This window comes from Aedes albopictus, chromosome 1 (genome assembly GCF_035046485.1).
Source record: "Aedes albopictus strain Foshan chromosome 1, AalbF5, whole genome shotgun sequence".
In the NCBI taxonomy this organism is placed as follows: domain Eukaryota; kingdom Metazoa; phylum Arthropoda; class Insecta; order Diptera; family Culicidae; genus Aedes; species Aedes albopictus.
The window spans coordinates 138103906-138125936 of record NC_085136.1 but is presented as its reverse complement, the minus strand read 5'-3'; the positions used below and the strand labels follow the sequence as shown (position 1 = coordinate 138125936).

Genomic DNA, 22031 nt, shown 5'->3' with positions numbered 1-22031 from the left:
GGACGGTCACCGATGAGAAACTTGCGGGAATTGCAGAATCCTTTAGCGTAGATAAGACCTCAGGTCCCGACGGGATCCTGGAATGTTCAGATCTGCTATGCAGAAATGTCCGAATGAAGGAGTCTTCCCAGTGGTTTGGAAGCGGCAGACTTTGGTACAATTGCCAAAGGCGGGAAAACAAGGTTACCGTCGGCATATAGACCAATATCCTTGCTAGACACTGCGGGAAAGATGCTTGGGAGAATCATCCTCAACAGAATGTTGAGGTATATAGAAGGTGTAGATAGTCTCTCGAGCATGTAGTTCGGCTTCCGGTAGGGGAAGTCGACCGTAGACGCTTTTTAGCTCCTCTCTAGCGTAAGAAGAGATGGGAATTCGCTATAGTGATCCTCTTTGTAAGAAATGCGTTCAACAGTGTCAGCTGGGCGGCTACTTCCTATTCATTCCCTAGTTCATTCCTTTATCTTGGCTGCTTGTACAAGGTTCTCGGAAGCTACATACTTCCAGAACCGAGTGCTAGTATACGACGCAGCGGTGGTTTGGAAGTGCTTTTACATAACCTCAGGAGTTCCGCAAGGTTCCATCCTGGGTCCGGTGTTATGGAATGTCATGTACGACGAGGTGTTGAGGTTAAAATTCCTGTGTGAGCGTGGCCCTCATCGGCTTCGCTGATGATATTACACTGGAGATCTACGTCCAAGCAACAGTTTGAAGACCAATTTTGTTATAATAAGTCTAAGAAACTCTTGGAATTCAATGGACTTCAAAATGTGGTAAATGCGACAATGATACCATTGGAGCTCCCCGTACAAACGTTATTCCAGTTATATCCAAAATAACACAAATGTGAACTTAACAATTTGTTATGTACATTACACAAAAACGGATGTTCAGGGATTCTCAGGATCGTTCAAAAAAGGTCGTCGATTATAAGAGAACGCGTTCTAAAATTACCTCGCACTTGCAGATGAAAAAAAAATGGAGAATCTATGTAAACTCTTTTAGTGTGCATCTATTGATCTTCTGTACCCGTTCTCGGATTCCACATTCCGAGAACTAGGTATACTATACTCTGGGCGGTATGAATTACTTCGCAAGGATAGATAGCTATCGTTTTCCGTAAACTCGTATTGACGGTGCACGGCATCGCATACCTATGCATCCGCGTCGTAGTCGCCGTCGTTGGTGACACTTGGTTGCTATAACGCTATATCTGCCGGACGGAACCAAGAGAAGAGAAAAGTACACATCTCCGTTCGCTGTTCGCACTTTTTCGGGACTCGCTATCAACAGCAGCAACAGTATACACCAGAGGACCACAATCAATAATCAATATATCTCGAAAATGCTGTTTTTCCAGTCACCTTTTCTTCAACCGTGCGGACATCGCACCACAGAAACTGCACTGTTTGCATGTTTAGGCAAGTAGGTCTGAATGAACTAATGATGTTTATAGCATCATTCACTAAATTTTATGAATTTAACACCAACTCGAACTGCTGCTGCTGCTTCAGGACGACTTCGCTGACGGCCGACAACGATGATGGAATGAAAGCGATATGCTTGCACACAGTGCCACTCACAAAAGTACAAGCAAGAGTACGGAGAGCACAGCCAGCGACAGCATCGAGAGTAAAAGCAAGGCACACGTATCTTCTGACCCGGCGACGACGGTAAGTACTCAATTTCTCCGCGGTCACGGCACGAAATGTTTGTAGGTACTTTCTGTCGTTGTATTTTCGAAACCTATCCCCAGAACAGCAGCGTGGTAGACTGGGAAACCAAGTATGTAGAATGGGATTTATTCTATGTTAGATGACAAAAATTTCATGCAATAAGAGTAATTTGTTTAAATTTTACAATTATTTTATAATTACAACATTGTACCAAAACATCTTAATTTATAAATGTAATGCGATGTTGTACCTATTTTCAAAACAGCGCTTATTAAGCAGGCATACTCTACATTTCGAGGTAATAGCCAAGAAAGAGTGCTTTCTACTACATGGTTAATTCGCATATTACGTAATATAAATTTCCCAATTTTTCTTCACGTAAAAACTTGTGTAAGCGATCGAATTTTTGCATGGAAAGTAACACCGCGGTAAACCCTACAAACCTACCAGGATCACCTCTGCATTTACACAAGTGTCACAGGAAGAAAGCTAATGAATTCAAACGTTGAAACTGTCTGATGTATAGTAACCCGCGACTGAACCTACCCAACTAACATTTATTGTAAACTAGCTGTCCCGGCAAACGTCGTACTGCCTGCCTACTGTGTTTTTTGACATACAGCTCCATAGGGACGTTTCCGGCGAAGTCATCTGTATGAGAACCCCCCGTTCCAAAGACCGGGGAGGTCTCACACCAAGCTAAGAACCTTCCCCGGCCCCGACAGCACCCACATAAAAAATTTCACACCGATCGGTCCAGTAGTTTCCGAACCCATAGCGGTCAGACAGACAGACAGACAGACAGACAGACAGACAGACAGACAGACAGACAGACAGAAATTCATTTTTATATATATAGATAGATAGATAGATGTAAGCGTCAACAAAGCGTCCTCAATACGGCTTGATGCTGAGTTACTGTGTTGTACATATGGACGGAAGCTTCTATGCAAGCCCTATACCGAGGGGGTGAAAAAGATGCTCGATCTTTAACGGAGCCTGTGGGGTACCTGGGCACCCCCCACAGTAAGTTGTCCCTTACCGCGTTAATGCAGTGCTCTGACGTGGTGAACATTCTTTCCCGTGCAACTCGTGGGATTTAATCATGAAGTCAAATAAAAATCAGAATCTAGGTGGAAATAGTGGTGGGATCAACCCCTTCGCAAGAAGCGGGTTAATGAGATCTCCGACAAGGAGAAGTGAGGAGATAGGCGCTGGGAGTTGCGTACGCAGCTCAAGCGTGGGTGCTCCAGTCCACTTCCCGGCAAGCCAGCCGGTGGAGGTTATGGACGGAGCGTGGTTGTTGAGGGCCGTCAACCGAGTATCCAAAGGACGGTCCGCAATAGAGGTGGCTGAGCAGCAGCTTGGCAAAATCATCGACTTTGCGTCCACTAAGTCGACCATAAGCAAGGACCTGAAAACGGCCTTGCTTCGACTTAGGGCGTCGATCGACGATGCCAAGCAGGAGCACGCGGCACTCGCGTTGCTGACTGCTGCAGCAGCGGATCCTGCAAATGAGAAAGTGCCGAAGTTTACCCAAACGGAGGCCTTCTCCTTCGCAGGAAGTCCGAATAAGGCGGAAACGACTGCTCGCGACAAACGGGGCAAGCAATCGCAGAAGCGGGCGAGGCAACCGTCAGGCGAGGAGCTGTCTGGCGGTGCCCGCAAGGCCAGGCGAATCATTACCCCGAAAGTCGGTAATAATGCCGGAAGGTCGGACCCCAGCCAGGGTTCCCGGAAAGCTGTGAAGGGTGGGCCTGAAAAGGCTGGCCCGTCCCGTAACGATGGGAACAAGGGGTTGCGACCGCTGGTGGGCCCTCAACAGCCCCAGAGTAGGGCGATCCAAGGGGAGGACCCCCCTTGGACGAAGGTAGAGCGGAAGAGGAAGAAGAAGGCGAATCCACAGGTAGTAGCGCAGAACGCCAAGCCAATGCGTAGGAGGGCAGGTGCCAAGCGCGAGAAAGGCGACGCGATCGTCATCAAGACGGAACAGTCCAAGTACTCGGACGTCTTGAAGATGATGCGAAGCGACGCCAAGCTTGAGGGTCTTGCAGCCGACGTACGCAGTATTAGACGTACTCGTACGAACGAGATGATCCTGGAGCTGAAGCGCCAGAAGGAGCACAAGGGCGCCGCCTATAAGAGGCTGGCAGAAGAGGTCCTTCGTGAGGGTGTGCAGGTGAGGGCTCTGACACATGAGGCGACTCTGAAGGTCAAGGACATTGATGAGATCACCGAAGCGGAAGAGCTCGTCACGGCACTGCGGCAACAGTGCGATGTGCAGGTGGCCGCCGCAGCCGTTAAGCTACGGAAAGGGCCAGCAGGGACACAGATAGCTTTGGTTCAGCTACCTGTGGCGGACGTCAAAAAGTCCGTTAAAGTAGGGAGCATAAAGGTGGGTTGGTGTGTATGTCACCTGACATTCCACGAGCCACCAGAGGTTTGCTTCAGGTGTCTGGAACCAGGACACAAGTCGTGGGACTGCAAAGGCCCCGACAGGCGCAAACTGTGCAGGCGATGCGGCGCTGAAGGTCATAAGGCCCAAAGCTGCACGAGTCCGCACATCTGCATGATCTGTACCGGGAAATCCTCGAACAACAGACATCCGATGGGTGGTCCAAGGTGCCCGGCCTTCAAGAAAGCCGCAGTGAACAACAAATCACAGTGCAGGTAACGCAGCTGAACCTGAACCACTGTGATGCGGCTCAGCAACTGCTTTGTCAGGCAGTTTCTGAGTGGGAGACGGATATCGCTATCATATCGGACCCATACCGAGTACCCGCCGCCGCCGGCAACGGCAACTGGGTCGCGGATGGGACCAGAAAAATGGCGGCGATATGGACGACGGGTAAATACCCCGTGCAGGAATTGGTGTCTACTACCTATGAGGGCTTCGTGGTCGCCAAAGTAAACGGGGTCTTCTTCTGTAGCTGTTATGCGCCTCCGCGGTGGCCGATCGAGCAGTTCACGCAAATGCTGGACCGCTTAACGACCGTGCTAACAGGGCGTAGGCCGGTGGTAATAGCGGATGACTTTAATGCCTGGGCCGTGGAATGGGGAAGCCGTTTCACGAACCAGCGGGGTCAGATCCTGCTAGAAACACTGGCCATCTTAGATGTCGACTTGGCTAATGTCGGTACCAAGAGTACCTTTAGTCGAAACGGAGTGGAGTCAATTATTGACGTGACCTTTTGTAGTCCTGGCCTAACAAGTAGTTCGAACTGGAGAGTAGATGACGGCTACACTTACAGCGACCACCTGGCGGTTCGCTACAGTATCGACTACAATAACAGCAGACAGCGGATAGAAGAAGAGGCGGCTAGGCCAAGGCCAAGCCCTCGCAGGTGGAAGACATCATACTTCGACGAAGGGGTATTTAGGGAGGCGCTCCGCCGTGAGCAAAACTTAATCGGTTTAGACGGCGACGAGCTGGTAGCGGTGCTCTCACGTGCGTGTGATGCGACCATGCCTAGGCGAGTCCACCCTAGAAATGGGAGGCCACCGGCTTACTGGTGGACCGACGCGATTGCGGACCTGCGCCGCGCCTGCCTACGGGCTAGGCGGCGGATGCAGCGAGCACGATCAGAGGAAGAGCGAAACGAACGGCGGGTGGTGTTTGCCGCTGCAAAAGCCGCGCTTAAAACCGAGATAAGAGCAAGCAAAAAGGCCTGCTTTGAGGGTCTCTGTCAGAGTGTCAATACGAACCCGTGGGGTGACGCCTACAGGATCGTTATGGCCAAGACGAGAGGTGTGATGGCTCCTACAGAGCAATCTCCAGAGATGTTGGAAGGGATCATTGGAGGACCTTTTCCGCGTCATGATCCTAATCCTTGGCCTCCTTTCGTAAAACAGCCGGGGACTGGGGCTGGCGATGAGGAGAGGGTCACCGATGTGGAACTTGCGGGGATAGTTAAGTCCCTTAGCGTAGGTAAGGCCCCAGGTCCGGACGGAGTTCCGAACCTGGCCTTGAAAGTAGCTATTGCAGAGGCTCCCGAGATGTTCAGGTCTGCTATGCAGAAATGTCTGGACAAGGGAGTTTTCCCAGAAGCTTGGAAGAGGCAGAGCCTGGTACTATTGCCAAAGGCGGGGAAACCACCCGGAGACCCGTCGGCATATAGACCAATATGCCTGATTGACACGGCGGGGAAGGTGCTCGAAAAGATCATCCTCAATAGAATGTTGAGGTTCACCGAGGGCGAAAATGGTCTTTCGAGTAACCAGTTCGGCTTCCGGAAGGGGAGGTCCACCGTAGACGCTATCTTGTCGGTTACAAAAACCGCCGAGAAAGCACTCGAGCCTAAGAGGAGGGGAATTCGCTTTTGCGCGGTAGTGACTCTGGATGTAAGGAATGCGTTTAATAGCGCCAGCTGGTCTGCTATTACCAATGCGCTCTTGCGTCTTTTTTTTTCCTTCTAAACCATAGGGGGATAAATCTGCTCATCAGACACCCTAACAGGAAGGTTAGGGTAGTGTGGGGATGAGGCCGTCTTCTACAATGCCGGTAGAAGCCAGGACTACTCTCTCCTCGACCCACTAAAACACATTCCTATGGTCGCCAAGCCCTACGTCTCTCCGGAACCACCAAGAAGGTATTGCTTCAGGGAGGGGCTAGTGCATATCGCACCCTCAAGGTTAGCTGCCGTAGCCTAGCAGCAACGAACATCGATGACTCGCTCTGGAGAGTCCATCACGATAGCATGCTGGCGCTTAGCCAGTTTCCCGAGTGGTCCTCGCCACTCCCTTTGTCCTCGGAGCGCTCTTGCGTCTGGGGATACCGGAGTACCTGTACAAGATTCTCGGAAGTTACTTTCAGAATCGTGTACTAGTCTACGACACGGAGGTGGGTCGGAAGTGCTTTCACATAACCTCAGGAGTACCGCAAGGTTCCATCCTGGGTCCGGTGTTATGGAATGTCATGTACGACGAGGTGTTGAGGTTAGAGTATCCAGTGGGAGTGGTGATTGTCGGATTTGCCGATGACATTACGCTCGAAGTCTACGGTGAAACGATCGAGGAGGTAAAGTTGACTACCAACCACTCGATCAAGGTTGTGGATGCGGTCCAGGAAACTGGAGTTGGCTCACCACAAGACAGAGGTGACGGTTGTTAAAAACCTGAAGTCGGAGCAGCAGACGAAGAGCAGTGTAGGAGAGTGTACTATCCTGCCAAAGCGCTCCGTCAAACACTTGGGCGTGATGATCGACGATAAGCTTACCTTCGGTAGCCACGTCGATTATGCCTGTAAAAGAGCCTCCACAGCTATTGCGGCACTGTCCCGCAAGGTTACCAATAATCGTGTCGTGGAGCACTCATCATGATTTTTTAGCCGATAAGCATTCCCAAGCTCACCGTGCATATTTTGATCGCTAATGCAATGAACTCAGCTGTCACTGTCTAGCTGAGGAAAACTCTCGCTGGTTGCAGTGGTGCTTGTAAACAAAGATACTCACGCGCTCGAAGTGGTGTTCATTCATCGATCACAACTCTCGCACCGCTGCACGAAAGTGAACGATTCGAACGAAGCGAAAACTGGAGCAGTTATTATCGCGGGTGATAATTTTCACTGCGATTGATAATAATTTATCACCACGAGTGCCGATTCAAAGGAAAAGCAGCGCGGCATTGATACCGTGTCTTTAAATAATGCTCACCAAAGATGCACATTTTATACCTTGATGCATTTACATATTTGAGACACATATTTTGCGCTACAGTAAAATGAGCTTGGTAAGCAACTCTAACGGTGTTTTAAACCTAACTAATGAACCCGATGAACCGGAAGGTGTGTGCCTTTGGCAAGGTCATTTCATCGAGCGTGGATTGGTCGTTCTCTTATTACAAGTTAAACTTGTGTAATACAAAATGCACTGGTAAGAGCACAAGAGGATGGTGTTTTCTGCAATGTTTGCTTGAAGAGTAAAAAAAGATGTAGTTTTAGGAAGCGTGGACTCCCTCTACGATTATGGGTCGGACCGTATACATATTACATAGTTAAAAACATGCTTCTCTGAGGGAGAAGGGAGGAATCAAAAATTGTACAAACATACTAAAATTTAATACATCACATATCATGATCCTGACCATTTAGATAGAGATAATGTAATTGGACAAAATTGTTTGCTTTTTTGTGCCACTCAGCGGAAGAGTTACATTTACGAATCAAGCGATCTATCTTCTGTAAATCCTTGAATTATTTAATAACTTTACCACAAATGGTGTATCCATTTGTCCAATAAATGTCCCTCGAGCAGTCGCGGCTTTGACTACCTGCAGCGACGCCGCGCTCACGCGGTGTACAACACCGCGTGCATTTTTCATGATGCGTGTCTCAGTACACGATGCAACCGCTCCCGGGATATTTATCAATTAATCAATTCCGAGATTTAAAATCTTCATGCACTTGAGTGCTAGTTGATGAAACATTTGCTAATCAATCGAAAAGAAAGCAACATTTGACAATTTCAGCCCCCCAAAACCCCCAACTAAGAAACAACTTTTGTATATTCAAATTTTTAAAATTTTGCATGAAGAGCGTTACGCGCTAGGTTTCCTTTCTCCCCGTTATGTAATTTTTGAACGAACCCTTGCATGTCAGTCCTCGATCTACCAAACAAATTTATAACTTTATTTCTGACTAATTCCGAATCCTAATGCACACAAACGGGCTTCTGATGAAATCTTCCCCATGCTCCTGCCGATTCCGATGATATTATCGCCGTGAGTGGGAATCGGAATGAAAGCTGAGAATCAGCACGATATTTTCGAGCAGATTATCTTTCGCAGCTGAATGGAAAATAGTTCGAGAGCGCTCTCGCAAATTTCATTCCAGTTAGTTGGCGGGCAACACACTCACGCTGGATGAGTTCATTCACGCCTTTGTGAGTAAATGAACGAGTTGTTGTTTCTATGATGAACATTTGGGACGATACACACTGAAATTAATTGTTTGGCTTTCGCGAGAATTTTCGTCTATCAGTAACCTTGCTGTCCCGGATGATATCCAATAGCTCTGTGGTGTACGCCAGTAAGCGCAAGCTTCTGGCTAGTGTTGCTACGTCCATACTTAGGTATGGCGGCCCGGCGTGGGGCACCGCGCTAAGTACTAAATGCTACCGACGGAAGCTGGAAAGTACTTACAGGCTTATGTGCCTGAGGGTTGAGAGTGCGTACCGTACCGTGTCACACGACGCTCTCTGCGTCATTACTGGTATAAGGCCTATAAGCATTCTTATCAGTGAGGACATGGAGTGCTTCAAAATGCGCGGCACAAGAGGCATACGCAGGACTGCCAGGATGGCCTCTATGGTCAAATGGCAGCGCGCGTGGGACAGTTCCACCAAAGGAAGGTGGACCCATAGGTTGATACCGAGGGTAGATAGTTGGATTAATAGGCGCCATGGGGAAGTTACATTCCACCTGACACAGGTCCTTACAGGTCATGGTTGCTACCGACAGTATCTACACCGTTTCGGGCATGCGGATTCTCCCGAATGCCCAGTGTGCAATGGTTTAGAGGAAACGGCGGAACACGTTTTGTTCGTGTGCCCGCGTTTTCGCACAATGCGTGACCGCATGCTTGCCACATGCGGGGAGGACACAACTCCGGACAACTTGGTCCAGAGGATGTGTAGGGATGAGTTTGGCTGGAACGCCGTTTCAACGGCTATTACCCACATCGTCTGGGAGCTACAGAGGAGGTGGCGTGTGGACTCGGAGAATGGCTAGTCCAGATGCAGTACAAGAGGTGGTCCAGGGGTTCGAAGTCGGCTTCGTAGGTCATACCGGTGCCCTGCGGTGGAGATCGACCCTTACAGCGATTAAGTGGCCGCGGAGAGGAAGTCCCGGTAGCGGTGCTGTCGTGGCGTCGGTCTACTGGGTTGGATCCGAGCCCGCGGTTGGAATAGGGGTCCCCGGCAAGGTTCGGGGTAGGTGAGACCCTGCTGTCTGCAACCTTCGGGTGCATCTGATATGGCCTGAAGGGTAGTGATACCCTTCCTTTGCGGGTAGGTCAGATCGGGTTGCACGTGGGCATCAGTTCTTGATGTCTGCTAAGCAGTTGGGCGCGGGCGGGGTTGACCCTGCCCGCCTTCCGAGGACAAAGGGAGTGGCGAGGACCACTCGGGAAACTGGCTAAGCGTCAGCATGTTACCGTGATGGACTCTCCAGAGCGAGTCATCGATGTTCGTTGCTGCTAGGCTACGCAGCTAACCTTGAGAGTGCGATGTGCACTAGCCCCTCTCTGAAGCAATACCTTCTTGGTGGTTCCGGAGAGACGTAGGGTTTGGCGACCATAGGAATGTGTTTAGTGGGTACGAGAAGAGAGTAGTCCTGGCTTTTACTTTTGTTGTAGAAGACGGCCTCAGACCTACACTACCCTAACCTTCTGTTAGGGTGTCTGTTGAGCAGATTATCCCCCTATGGTTTAGAAGGAAAAAAAAGCCCTATACCAATGAATCTGGCGAACTTAATCCACTTGTACATGCTGTGCGATCAGCTAACGGACTAACTCTTGAGAAGGCGCTTTTTCAGCCTTTTCATAGTTGTTAAATAATAGTTATACGGCATCCCCAAATTAATCGATTAAATATAATTAGGTTATGGATACCGTGACGCAGTACTTGTGGAACTGGAATTAGTGCTTTTAAAATTGAATTTTTAAAGTACTTGCCGCTACTTGGAATCGAACTCCCGATCTCCGTATCCACTGGTTCCGATGATGTCCTCACTGCCACACTGCTATATATAAATAGCATAAAAAATAGCCCGTTTTGTTTTACTCCAGACAAGGTTTTATAATTGTGCCAAAGAAACCTTACCCAACTTCATCTTGTTGCAAAAGCTTGTGAAACGTCAAACGCAATGTTAACATTGAAGAATCTGTGTAGTTGCGCCAGCAGATTTTCCGTCACCGCTTCTAGCTGAAAGAGTGTTCTTTAAACAACTACTAAGCGCTGCTGATTTGTGTATTTGGCAACATTACAAAGTGTACTGTATAAAAGCAGCTGTTTTGTTGGATAGGACGCTTACTCGATTTGTACATCTTCCGGAGTTGGATTAAAGTGCAATAAATGCAACCGAATTAATTTCACAACACAGAGATAGATAGCTGTAAAGTATTTGAGTAGTAGCTATATATAACGCTCGAAGTTTGTTTTGACAATAATGTTTAAATCCGACAAGCCGTGTTGGTATACCAATAGTGTGCGACCGAAAGTTTTCTTTCTCGCGACGAGTGAAAAACGCGTGGACTGTATTTTGATTACTCTTTTATTCTGACGTCTACAAAACTGATCGTGTGTGGGGAGATAAAAAAAAAGAAAAACAATAAAAATTCAGATTGTACACTGAACGAAAAAGTGTTAGTCAATTGAATACAATAATCATGAAAACGTTCCAACATCCTCCCCCGCCATTGGATTTCTGGGAAATTCAATCAGCTTCCGTCTTATCCTCATCGTCGTCCAACGGCAGTACGGCAACCTTAGCCGTCGATCGTTTGAAAACCCCTAATGTTGTCTTCACCGTCACTACTCGGGTTACTGCATCCTGTCCTGGGTGGGTATCCACTATTCTTCCAAGTCGCCATTGTAGTGGAGGAACGTTATCCTCTTTGAGCAGCACCAAATCTCCAACCTTGATCACGGTGTGCTGCTTGGACCACTTTCGACGTTCTTGCAACTCAGACAAATAGTTTACCGACCATCGCTTCCAGAAGTCGGCGCGCATCTTCTGAATGTGTTGTCATCTAGAGAGGGTTCCATGCTTGATTTGGTCGTAGGCTGGTTCGGGAATCGCAGTTATGGGACGACCGATCAGCAGATGACCGGGTGTAATAACGCTGTAGTCGTCTGGATCCGCGGTCTGAGGGACTAACGGCCGCGAATTCAAAATGCCTTCAATCTGCGTCAGAAGCGTGCTCCATTCTTCTTCAGTCAGCTTCGTATCTCCTGCAGTGCGCTTGATCAGGTACTTAGCCGACTTGACACCGGCTTCCCATAATCCACCCACGTGTGGTGAACGAGGGGGGATGAAATGCCAGCTTATTTCCTTGGGTAGGCAAAATCCTTGGATTGCATCGTTGGTCAGCTGTTGGTGCAGAAGACTGTAAAGCTCGTGGAGCTCCGAGCTTGATCCAGCAAAATTGGTAGCATTGTCACTGTACATGTGCACCGGAATGCCACGTCGTGCGACAAATCGATGCAATGCAGCTATGAATGCGTCTGTCGTTAGGTTTGATACGAGTTCGATGTGGACGCATTTAGTGACCATACAAACAAACAGCGCAACGTATGCTTTGCAATACACAGGCTTGCGTGGGTTGCCTTTGCGTACGAAGATTGGTCCGGCAAAATCAACACCAGTACGTTCAAACGGAAGAGCCTGGGTAACTCTGCAGCGGGGTAAATCTCCCATGAAAAGCTTCGTCTCGGGAGGGGCCACTCTAAAGCATCGTACGCATTTCCTAATCTGCTGTCTCAGGACCGAGAGGGTTCCATTCGGCCCAACGTGCAAGTTCTCCTGGTGAATCGCTTGGATCAGGATATCCGTGACATGATGATTGGCAGGAAGCACCGCCGGGCACCGCTGCTCGTATGAGACATTCGCATGCTTGATTCGTCCGTTCACTCGTAGTATGCCGCGACTGTCGATCCATGGATTGAGGCTTCGAAGTCTCCCGACGTACTTCTCGGTTGTTCCCTGCTTCTTTTGGACTTCCTGGATATCTTCTTGCAGCCGTTGTTGTTGGGCCATGTAAACAATGGCCAGTAATGAAGATCGCAGCTCCGCCACAGTTGGGTATGGACCACAGTCTCCTTCGGTGAGCCGCTTCCTGGTCTTGTTGGTGAAACGGATCACGTAGGCAATCACCCGTTGTAATTTGCGGAAAGAGCTGAACTTCGCAAGAACTCTGTGGTACTCCAGCTCGTTGTCATCAGTCGCCACTGCTGCGGCCACCTTCACTTCCGGTAGTTCGGCAATCTCCTCCATGGGGTCTTCTTCGTAAGCGCTTTGCTGAATGAAATCTGGACCGTGCCACCAAAACCGATTTCCAATCAGGGCCTCCGGATACAGACCTCGGGAAACAAGATCCGCAGGATTCGCGTTTGTGCGCACGTACTTGTAATCGTAGGTTGGTCGAGGAGTTAGTTCTTGAATGTGCGCCACACGATTCGCTACGTAGGTGTTGAGTTGGCTTGGCGACTTCGATAACCACCCCAGAGTGATGGTCGAGTCCGAGTACAGCACCATTCGATCGAATTTCACCTTGAGTGCCGAAACTACCTTGACCACCAATCTTGACATCAGACGAAAGCCGCAAAGTTCGAGTCTCGGGATTGTAGCCTTCGGTGCCAAGTGCGATTTGCTGATCAACAGATGAACTTCCACTGTATTATCCGCCATTATGCTACGTACATAGACGCAGGTACCATATGCGTCTTGCGAGGTACTGAGAATGCATGCAACTCTAAAGCAACTCGTTCGGGTGCGATGACTCGACGTTCGATTTGTAGATCCATCAGGGCCCGTAGACCATCACGAAATTTGTTCCAGTTCTCTGCAACTTCCTTGCTCAGCTCTTCGTCCCATGATACCTTTTTCATCCACAACTGACGCATTATCAATTTAGCGGTGACGCAAACCGGTGCTTGCAGACCCAACGGGTCGAAGGATCTGGCTATTTCTGACAAAATGTAGCGTTTCGATACCGGATGCGTCCGATCAGTGGGAGCAATACGAAACATCAATTGATCGCTGGTAGGGTTCCACAAAATGCCGAGAGTCTTGATCAAATCGTTTACGCCATCCAATTCGTATGACATCCGCTTCTCTCGGCGCTCTTCTGGTACAGTGTCAAGAAATTCGGCAGAGTTTGAGCACCACTTATGAAGCTCGAATCCTCCCTTCATCAGTAGCTCTTCCAGTTCAGTGCGGGCCAGCATCAATTCCTCTAGGGTATCAGCACCCGAAAGTGCGTCGTCGATATAGAAGTCGTTTTCCAGTATTTCTGCTCCACGAGGGTGGTCGTGTCCTTCATCACGAGCCAACTGCTTGAGCGTGCGAGTGGCCAAGTACGGCGCAGACGCCGTCCCATAGGTAACGGTCAAAAGCTCGAGTGTCTTGAGTGGCTCTGCGGGATCTGCTCTCCAAAAAACACGCTGATACTTTGTGTGGTCAGTATGCACCAGTATCATGCGGTACATCTTAGAGATGTCCGCCGTGAACACAAACGCATGTGTTCGAAATCGAAGAGCAATATCGATGAGCGAATCCTGGATAGTAGGGCCGATCATCAGAGTGTCGTTCAAAGACAGACCCGAACTCGATTGTGCCGAAGCGTCAAACACGGTTCGAAGCTTGGTGGTAGACGAGCTTGGTTTGAGTATAGCGTGGTGGGGCAGGTAGAATCCACCAGCTTCTTCTTCGTTCGGATCGACTTCCCGACAGTGGCCCAACTGTCTATACTCCTCCATAAAAGCGCAATATGCCTCCTTGAGTTCTGCGTTTTTTGCCAGCTTCTTCTCGAGGTACGAGAATCGTAGTAGAGCGTGCTGCTTCGAGTCGCCGAGTCACATTGTCACGAAAAGGCAACTTGACGATGTATCTTCCGTTCGGGAGCCGGCTGTAGGTCTGGTCGTAGAACTGCTCGCATGCCGCCTCTTCAGACGACAGACTGGAAGCGGTGGGTACCGCCTCGGATTCCCAGAATCTTTCCACGAGATCGTTCAAATCTGCTTCACGGACCGCGACGTTGCAGTGGGTGACTTCATACTTCCAGCTTGTAGCGTCGGCGATGCCACCGACCACCCAACCAAAAACTGTCTCCTGTAGAAACGGCAGGCTTTCGGCGAGCTTAATCTTACCTGAATTCAGAAGACCGAAGAAGTGGCCGACTCCAATCAACATATCCACCCGCTGAGGGCGATGAAACTCCGGGTCGGCGAGGTTTAGCCCGGACGGTATCGGCCACGTAGAAATGTCAACGTTCTTTGCAGGTATGATTCCAGTAATCCGATTGATCACCAAACACTCAATGTTGTTTGTGTATTTCTTGTCCCGAGCTTGTACGTCGACGTGTACCAAGGCCGAAACCCTGGTCGTAGAACCATCCACTCCCGTGACATCGACGTTCACGCTCCGGCGTTTCACCCGTAGTAGCGATGCCAATTTCTCCGTCAGTAGATTCACTTGTGAACCACAATCCAGCAGAACGCGGCACGGCTGGGCCTTGCCACTGTCGTCGAAAATGTTCACAAGTGCTGTACACAACAGTGTATTTTGTTGGTAGAGTGTACAGGAAGCGCTGATCTTGTTCGTCGTAGTGGGCTTCGTGGAATCCTCGTTTGATGCCGCTGGTACCGCAACCGTTGTCTGCTCGACGACATCCGTGGGAGTAGTGTTCATGTGGAGAGTAGAATGATGTCGTTTGTTGCAGGCTTTGCATGACTTCTTGGACGAACACCGCGCAGTGACGTGTCCCTTCCTCAAGCAGTTATAGCAGACTCCAGCTTGCTTGGCTTTCTCGTAGCGTTCCTTCGGATTCAGCTTAAGATAATCGCTGCACTGATGATTCAGGTGGCCTTGCTCACAAAAATTGCATCGGTATTCGACCGACGCCGCCAGGGACGATATCTTCAGTGGAGGAGTCTTCGTAGTAGCGTTGGTGGACTTCTTCGGCTTGCTAGCTGGTTCGATCCGCTCCAAAACTTGGCTGCGAGTTGTGAGGAACTTGATCATGTCGGCATACTCCGGAATGTCACCGTGGTCGATGCTGCTTTCCCACAACTTCCTCGTTTCCAGATCGAGCTTCGACGCCAGGATACTGACGACCATGATATCCGAGAGTCCATCCATCTCAAATTCGTAGAAGTTGAGTGCATCAACATGCCGCTTGCACTCATCCACCAGATCGCGTAGTTGTTTGCCACTCTCGCTCGTCATAGCTTTGAGGTTAAGTATTCCGCTGATGTGGATGTCAACAATCTTCCGTTTGTCTTCGTAGCGGGCTGTCAGATGATCCATCGCAGCAGCAAAGTTTCCGTCGTTAATGGTTTGTTGGTCAATCGTTCCGGAAGCTTCACCCACCAAACACTTGTCGAGATGGTAAAGCTTCGTTGCATCTGACTCGCCGGCGTGCTTGCTCATGACGTCCAGAAAAATTGCTTTAAACTTGAACCAGTTTTCTGGTTTCCCGTCGAACGTTGGCAGCGGAGTGTGGAGAGACGGGGTCGCTTGAACTCGAACTGGTTGGGGCACCTGGGCTACTTGCATGCCCTCCTGCGGTTGTTGAATCGCCTCTTGCTTTACACCGCTCAGCAGCCGGCAAACCCTGGTTCGTACATCGTTGTGGAGCTCCTCAAACTCGACGTACTTCTGCTCCTGTTCCTCTGCGCTGGCGGGCGAAAGAGCGTAGATTCTATTCTGGAACTGGTTAAATTCATCGTAGGCAGCATCAATCGTCTTCAACTGGGTACGCAGCAGGAATTCGTCCGGGATTGTGTTGTCTTGCTCGCATCGGAAGAGAACGTTTCTGATCCGTGTAATTTTGCCCTTGACGGCACCGCGCTGTAGCACAATCGCCTGGAGCTCTTCCGCCATTTTCTTTTTCTGCTGCTGACGACCTCCGACTGGCGTGCTGTAGATTTCCAGCTTGTTTTCCGGATCTTTTACGGGAGTTGATGTCATTTACGCGTCCATTCGACCGGCGGAACCTTTATCGAGAACGACGACCGTAACTTTTCGATTATCCGGCGATGTAGGACCAAAAATGTGCGACCGAAAGTTTTCTTTCTCGCGACGAGTGAAAAACGCGTGGACTGTATTTTGATTACTCTTTTATTCTGACGTCTACAAAACTGATCGTGTGTGGGGAGATAAAAAAAAAGAAAAACAATAAAAATTCAGATTGTACACTGAACGAAAAAGTGTTAGTCAATTGAATACAATAATCATGAAAACGTTCCAACAAATAGTTTTTTTATTACAGCCTGAGAATTACAGCCTCTAGTTGTAATGATATCGCATAACGGCCTTCAAAGCGCTTCTGGTTTGTGGATTTGTCAGTATTACGAATTGTACTGTATAGTAACAGTTGTTTTGTTAGTGGGGACTCCTATTCGATTTGTTCAAGTTTTCACATCTTCCGGGAGATCTCCCGGAGTTGGAACAGAGTGCAGTAAAGGCAGCCCCAGTGACAAATAATTGATTTTAAAAAACCGAGTTTGGTAGCTGTATGGTGCTTGTTTTGCAGTCGTATATTAGCTTATGGTTTATATTTGACTAGCTTCCCTTTTACTCAGCTTAGACTGCTTCAATTCGATGGTTACACAACAGAAAGCAAATGACTGAAGCTTATACCGCTGAAAATGTTAGTTGGGTAGCTACGTAACGATCATAGATACCAAAGTTGTTGCTCATACAGGGATGGGAACACTCACTTGCAGAGAGTTACACTCACTTGATGTTTTCTCAGCTCAGAAGCATGCAATCAAGAAATGGTGTATGGACGACTTTTGCCTTGTGGTTTTGTCTAAAAGTTTGCCGAATAGAGTAGGTGTCGCACACGCATATCAAAGTCGTGACAGAGCTGTGAAAGCGACTCTCCACGAGGTGAGTGTAATTTACATTCATCCCGTGGAGAGTTGCCTTCGCAGCTCCTTCACGACTTCGCTATGCGTGTGCGACCCCTACTCTATTCGGCAAGCTTTTAGACAAAACCACAAGGCAAAAGTCGTCCATACATCATTTCTTGATTGCACGCTTTTGAGCTGAGAAAACATCAAATGAGTGTAATTCTCTGCAAGTGAGTGTTCCCATCCTGTTCATTCCCATTCCAACAATCAATCCAGAAGTACGTGTTTTTATGAAGCTCTGCTATAGGTTATGGGCCCAGACCGTAACCGGAAGATCATCAGAAAAGCAAGATGCCAGCGGATGGACGAAGTTCTGGAATTCAGCACGGCGGCGGAAACGGAAGACATCGCGAAGTAGGAAGCGTGCCGGCTATAGAGAAGCTGAAGGGGCACGAGAACTATTCGACGTGGGGGCATTTGCGATGAGGATAATTTAGATTCGACAAGGAAGTTGGCATGCGGTTGAAGCGGTGAAATGCGAAGTCGTACCAAATGACGGCAAGATGCGAGCGCTGGCGACGATCCGTCTCAGCCTGGAAAGATTCAATTATAGTCTTGTCCAGGAGGCGGCGGATGCAGCAAAAGCATGGAAGAAGTTAGCGACAGTGTTTCAAGATACCGCTGGATTACTCCAGAAGTTGACATCAATTCGGTTGGTCAACAGTTCGAATGTGGACTTGAGTATGGAGGAATATGTCAACGAACTGATGAGCACCGTCCACAAGCGTGCTTCGATTGAATTCAAGGACGATTCGGACGACTCGTGGTTGGTGGCGTTGCTGTTGATGGGACTGCCAGATCATTACGAAAACGATGATCATGGGATTGGAAGCCTCGGGAGCCAACCTGACCTCAGATGCGGTTAAAGTCAAGATCTTGCAAGATGTGAAGTTCGAAAGAGGGCCTACAAGTGGTAATGATCAGTGAATAAAAATATAACCATCGCGCAACAATAATGACAATGTCGCAACCTGTATTTGTTGCGACAATCCACCCAATGCGACATAAGTTTGTCCCAACTTGAAAATAATGGGATAAACATCGTACACCACGAGTTGAGAGATTTTTAAGCCTTGCATTGCGGTTTTTGAACGGTAACTTCGAGTCGGTAAACACTGTAATTCTGTTGAAGATCTAGCATCAAACAATCTCGACTTTGGGTTAGTAATAATTGATTATTCACGAGTTGAAAAGTACGCAACATATTCAGCGAGATCATGTCATTATCTGTTACCAGTAGGGATAAAGAGTAATCTTCGTGCCTTCTTTGTTGCTTGTTTTGTATCTTTTTGTCGGAAAATTCTCTTCACTGGTAATGATGGTAACGACGGAACGTTGTACACGCGGAACGCAAGTCCGAGCAAGTTGAAGACGCAGGTGAAGAAGAAGCCTGAGAAAAAGTGCTTCAATTACGGAAAGGCCGGTTATTTCGTAGCGAAGTTTTGAACGAGGATGGTGAACTGGTCGTTTCTGGTAGCCGTAGCGAAGAAGGCGGCCCTTGAGGCGGCCTGTACCGAGTGAACTAGCCGGAGTGAACTTTTTTGGCAAACGAAATTCAGCTTTTGGCACAGAAGGATGGCACACCTAAACGAGGCAAGCTTGAAGCAACTCAAGGACATGACGGACGGTAGATTTGGGCGAATCGGAGGTTCATTTCCGTTTTTGCCTGTTTCGCAATGATGCGGGCATAGCTTTTATTACCTTTTTAGCGCTTTGAAAAGCTTAAACCTTCAGCTTTCCATTAGTGGGTTCAGATTTTAAATTCATGTTCGTTAACACTGCGAAATAACGCTGCATTTATGTAAACGGCCGGCATCGGGCCCAGTGCGCAAAAGTGGCATGATTTACAAAACGGCAGATAACTTTTTAAAGAAGAAAAAGACATCTCTATTTTTTTGATATGTTATGTATAAATGTCTCAGCTTTCAATTGATGCAAACATTTTGAAAATCGGTGGTTGCCCTCATGGTGAATAAAATGTTTTGGTTTAAAAATCCAAGATGGCGCCCAAATTCAATATGGCCGACTCATCTTTTTATAATAGGACAGATCGGTGAAGTATTAGATTTGTAGTAATGAGCTGAATTTTTATATGGTGAGAAGGTCAGTTCTGCGTTTCTGCAATGAAATGGTGCGTGGGTCTTATTATTCCTTGCCTAATTTGATGCTGTTTGAGCAAAACTTTGGGTAACAGTGTTGTTATTTTCTCTATTTCTTGCAACATAAACAACACAGTTATCCAAAGTTTTGCTCAAACAGCATCAAATTAAGCAATGAATAATAATACCCACACTTTTTGCACCATTTTATTGCAGAAACGGAGAATTGACCTTCTCACCATACAAAAAATTAGCTCATTACTACAAATCTAAAGGGTGATACGGTCAAAATTTGGTCACACAATTTGTTTCATAACTTGAGACTGCGTACACCAAAACAGCTGATTTTTGAACTAGTAATGTCACATTATATGTAGCTTATACCATACAATTTTCATCAAAATCGGTTTAGTATTTGCGGAGATATTGTGAATCCTGAAAACTGCAATTTTAAAATTTTGTACAAAGAGGATTAAAAAATTAGAACACATTTTTACTCTTTTATTTATAGAGCCAGAAATACTGAACCAATTTCAATGAAAATTTTTCTGTATGTAAAGTATACACATCAAAATGTTGTGTAAAAATTTCATTCAATTTGATCCAGCCGTTACAAAGTTATATTTGTTTAGGTGGTCAAATTTTGTCGAATTTTGTCAAGTCAAGTCAAATTTTGGTCACACTTTTTTTCATAACTTTAAAGTTCATTCAAATATTACGTAACGCAATGGGGGGGAGGGGGTCTAGCGCTGTGTTACGCTTCATACAAAATTTCAAAATCTTCCATACAAAAGTTGTTACGTGAGGGAGGGAGGGAGTCCAAAATTGTCATATTTTGCGTTACGTAATATTTGAATGAACCCTTAGATTGCGTACACCAAAACAGCTGATTTAGTATTTCCGGAAATATTGTTGAACCCTGAGATCTGCAATTTTAAAATTTTGTGCAAAAAGGATTCACACATTTTTACTGCTTTATTTATAGAGCCAGAGATACTTAACCGATTTCAATGAAAATTTTTCTGTATATGAAGTATGCATATCAAAATGTGTAAAAATTTTATTCAATATGATCCAGCCGTTACAAAGTTATATTTGCTTAAGTGGCACCCGGTCAGTTTTTTTCATATTCAAACTGCTACAACTTTCAAAGTATTCATACAAAATGGCTCAAAACTTTACTAAGAACATATTTTCATAAAAGTATTATACTGTAAAATTTTGATAAAAATCGGAGCAGTATTGGTAGTTCTATAATCAAAATTGTGCTTTAATGACCTGAAATTTTCGAAAATTTACTATGGAGCGCCTTTGCACAAAATTTTAAAAAGGTAGGTCGATGGTTTTATCTATATATCAACCAATACCTAATCGATTTTGATAAAAATTTTATGGTATAAGCTACATATAATGTAGAATTACTGGTCAAAAAATCAGCTGTTTTGGTGTACGCAGTCTAAAGTTATGAAAAAAATTGTGTGACCAAATTTTGACCGTATCACCCTTTAGTACTCTACACCGAACGTGTCCCATTGTAAATAGTAGCTCTATCTTTCCTCTTTTCAGCAACAATTCGTTTTGAGGTGGTTTTTGGAGAAACTTTCGAGTTATAACGGTTTAAATGAGCCACCATTTGACCAAAATCGAGGGGTCTGCAAAAATTGTTGTGGCTCTAACTCACGGGGGGTCCATCAATTTGAGTAACCAAATGCATTTTCCTTACTTTTTTAATTAAGACTTTCAGAAAATCGCCACCTTTTAAACATTTTTGAAGACAAGGTGTAAATAGTGGGCCGGTCTCAGCGAGAATTACCCATATCAGGCCAAGGTATGGTACATATACCCCATTTGACCAAAAAGAAACCACTAACAGTTTAAGGACTCGTGTTTCTCTTGTATAGACATCATTGATGCTAGTGTTTGAATCTCTTCCCAGCGAAACCACTGCCAACCCTATCAGAGATGGCCCGAAAGCTTGAATTCTTTTTCTTCAGTTTTGCTTGCGACGACGACGGACGGGCAGCAAGAGCACCAAATGACGGTCTGCTTTCCACACACTCTTGCGTATCGTCGGTCGTCGTTTGGTGGTGTAGTTATGCGAGCTTTCCACACATTACCAAGGGTGAACTTTAGCATATTTGCCTTTGTTGGTTGGTGGGCTGCTGCTGCTATTGCTCAAACGTGAGGAATTTGACTGCCCATTTCTCGTGTCTCGTGTTATCTTTGTAGGGCGTACGGTGACCAATCACATAGAATTCTTCGTATCACTCATCAGCGCACTATTGATCACTTTGCAAACATAAGCATAACAAATCAGGAAATCAATATTCTGTTATCACATCAAATATGTAGACACACTGTGAACCAGAACTTCATTTCGCTCTTGTCATCTGTCGTGTCTGCGTAGTTTTACACCTTTACACACATTTTATTACTCTGCTGTAGGTAGGTAAATTCACTCACTTCTTCACTGGGCTGTCCGATCGTTTTTTCGGAATCTGAAATAGCCTTCAACCTCGCCATCGCATCGTAGCACTGACCGATTTCGCCAGCCATAACCGCGATACACAAGCATTGCACAGTGGCTCCAAGTGGATGTTTAACTTGACAAAATTCTCCTTCAA

General features: G+C 47.0%; 3 protein-coding genes across 8 annotated transcripts in view; all 3 read right to left on the bottom strand.

Moving 5' to 3' along the window:
• LOC109432363 (uncharacterized) overlaps positions 1-22031 on the bottom strand; it is an 80660-nt gene that overhangs the window by 36480 nt on the left and 22149 nt on the right. The window contains exon 1 of one of the 6 annotated variants that reach the window (XM_062845453.1): positions 1365-1534. The exons of the other annotated variants lie outside the window; for them this stretch is intronic. The gene's annotated coding sequence lies outside the window, so the exon portion shown is untranslated. Of the gene's footprint in view, positions 1-1364; positions 1535-22031 lie in introns of those variants that run through there. 6 annotated transcript variants of the gene reach the window in all.
• Positions 11418-13079, bottom strand: LOC134289542 (uncharacterized). The gene has a single exon (XM_062855500.1). The coding sequence runs from the start codon at positions 13077-13079 to the stop codon at positions 11418-11420; it is 1662 nt and encodes a 553-aa protein (XP_062711484.1).
• Positions 13079-16361, bottom strand: LOC134289541 (uncharacterized). The gene is made up of 2 exons (XM_062855495.1): positions 14250-16361; positions 13079-14194 (listed from the first exon to the last, which is right to left on the bottom strand). The coding sequence occupies exons 1-2, from the start codon at positions 16359-16361 to the stop codon at positions 13079-13081; spliced, it is 3228 nt and encodes a 1075-aa protein (XP_062711479.1).

Excerpts from the sequence above, each read along its gene's own strand:
- LOC134289542 (XM_062855500.1), bottom strand. The coding sequence starts at position 13,079 with ATGGCGGATAATACAGTGGAAGTTCATCTGTTGATCAGCAAATCGCAC.
- LOC134289541 (XM_062855495.1), bottom strand. The coding sequence starts at position 16,361 with ATGACATCAACTCCCGTAAAAGATCCGGAAAACAAGCTGGAAATCTAC. Across the intron at positions 14,195-14,249 it reads AGTTGCCTTTTCGTGACAAT|AAGCTGGCAAAAAACGCAGA; the intron begins GTGACTCGGCGA and ends TACCTCGAGAAG.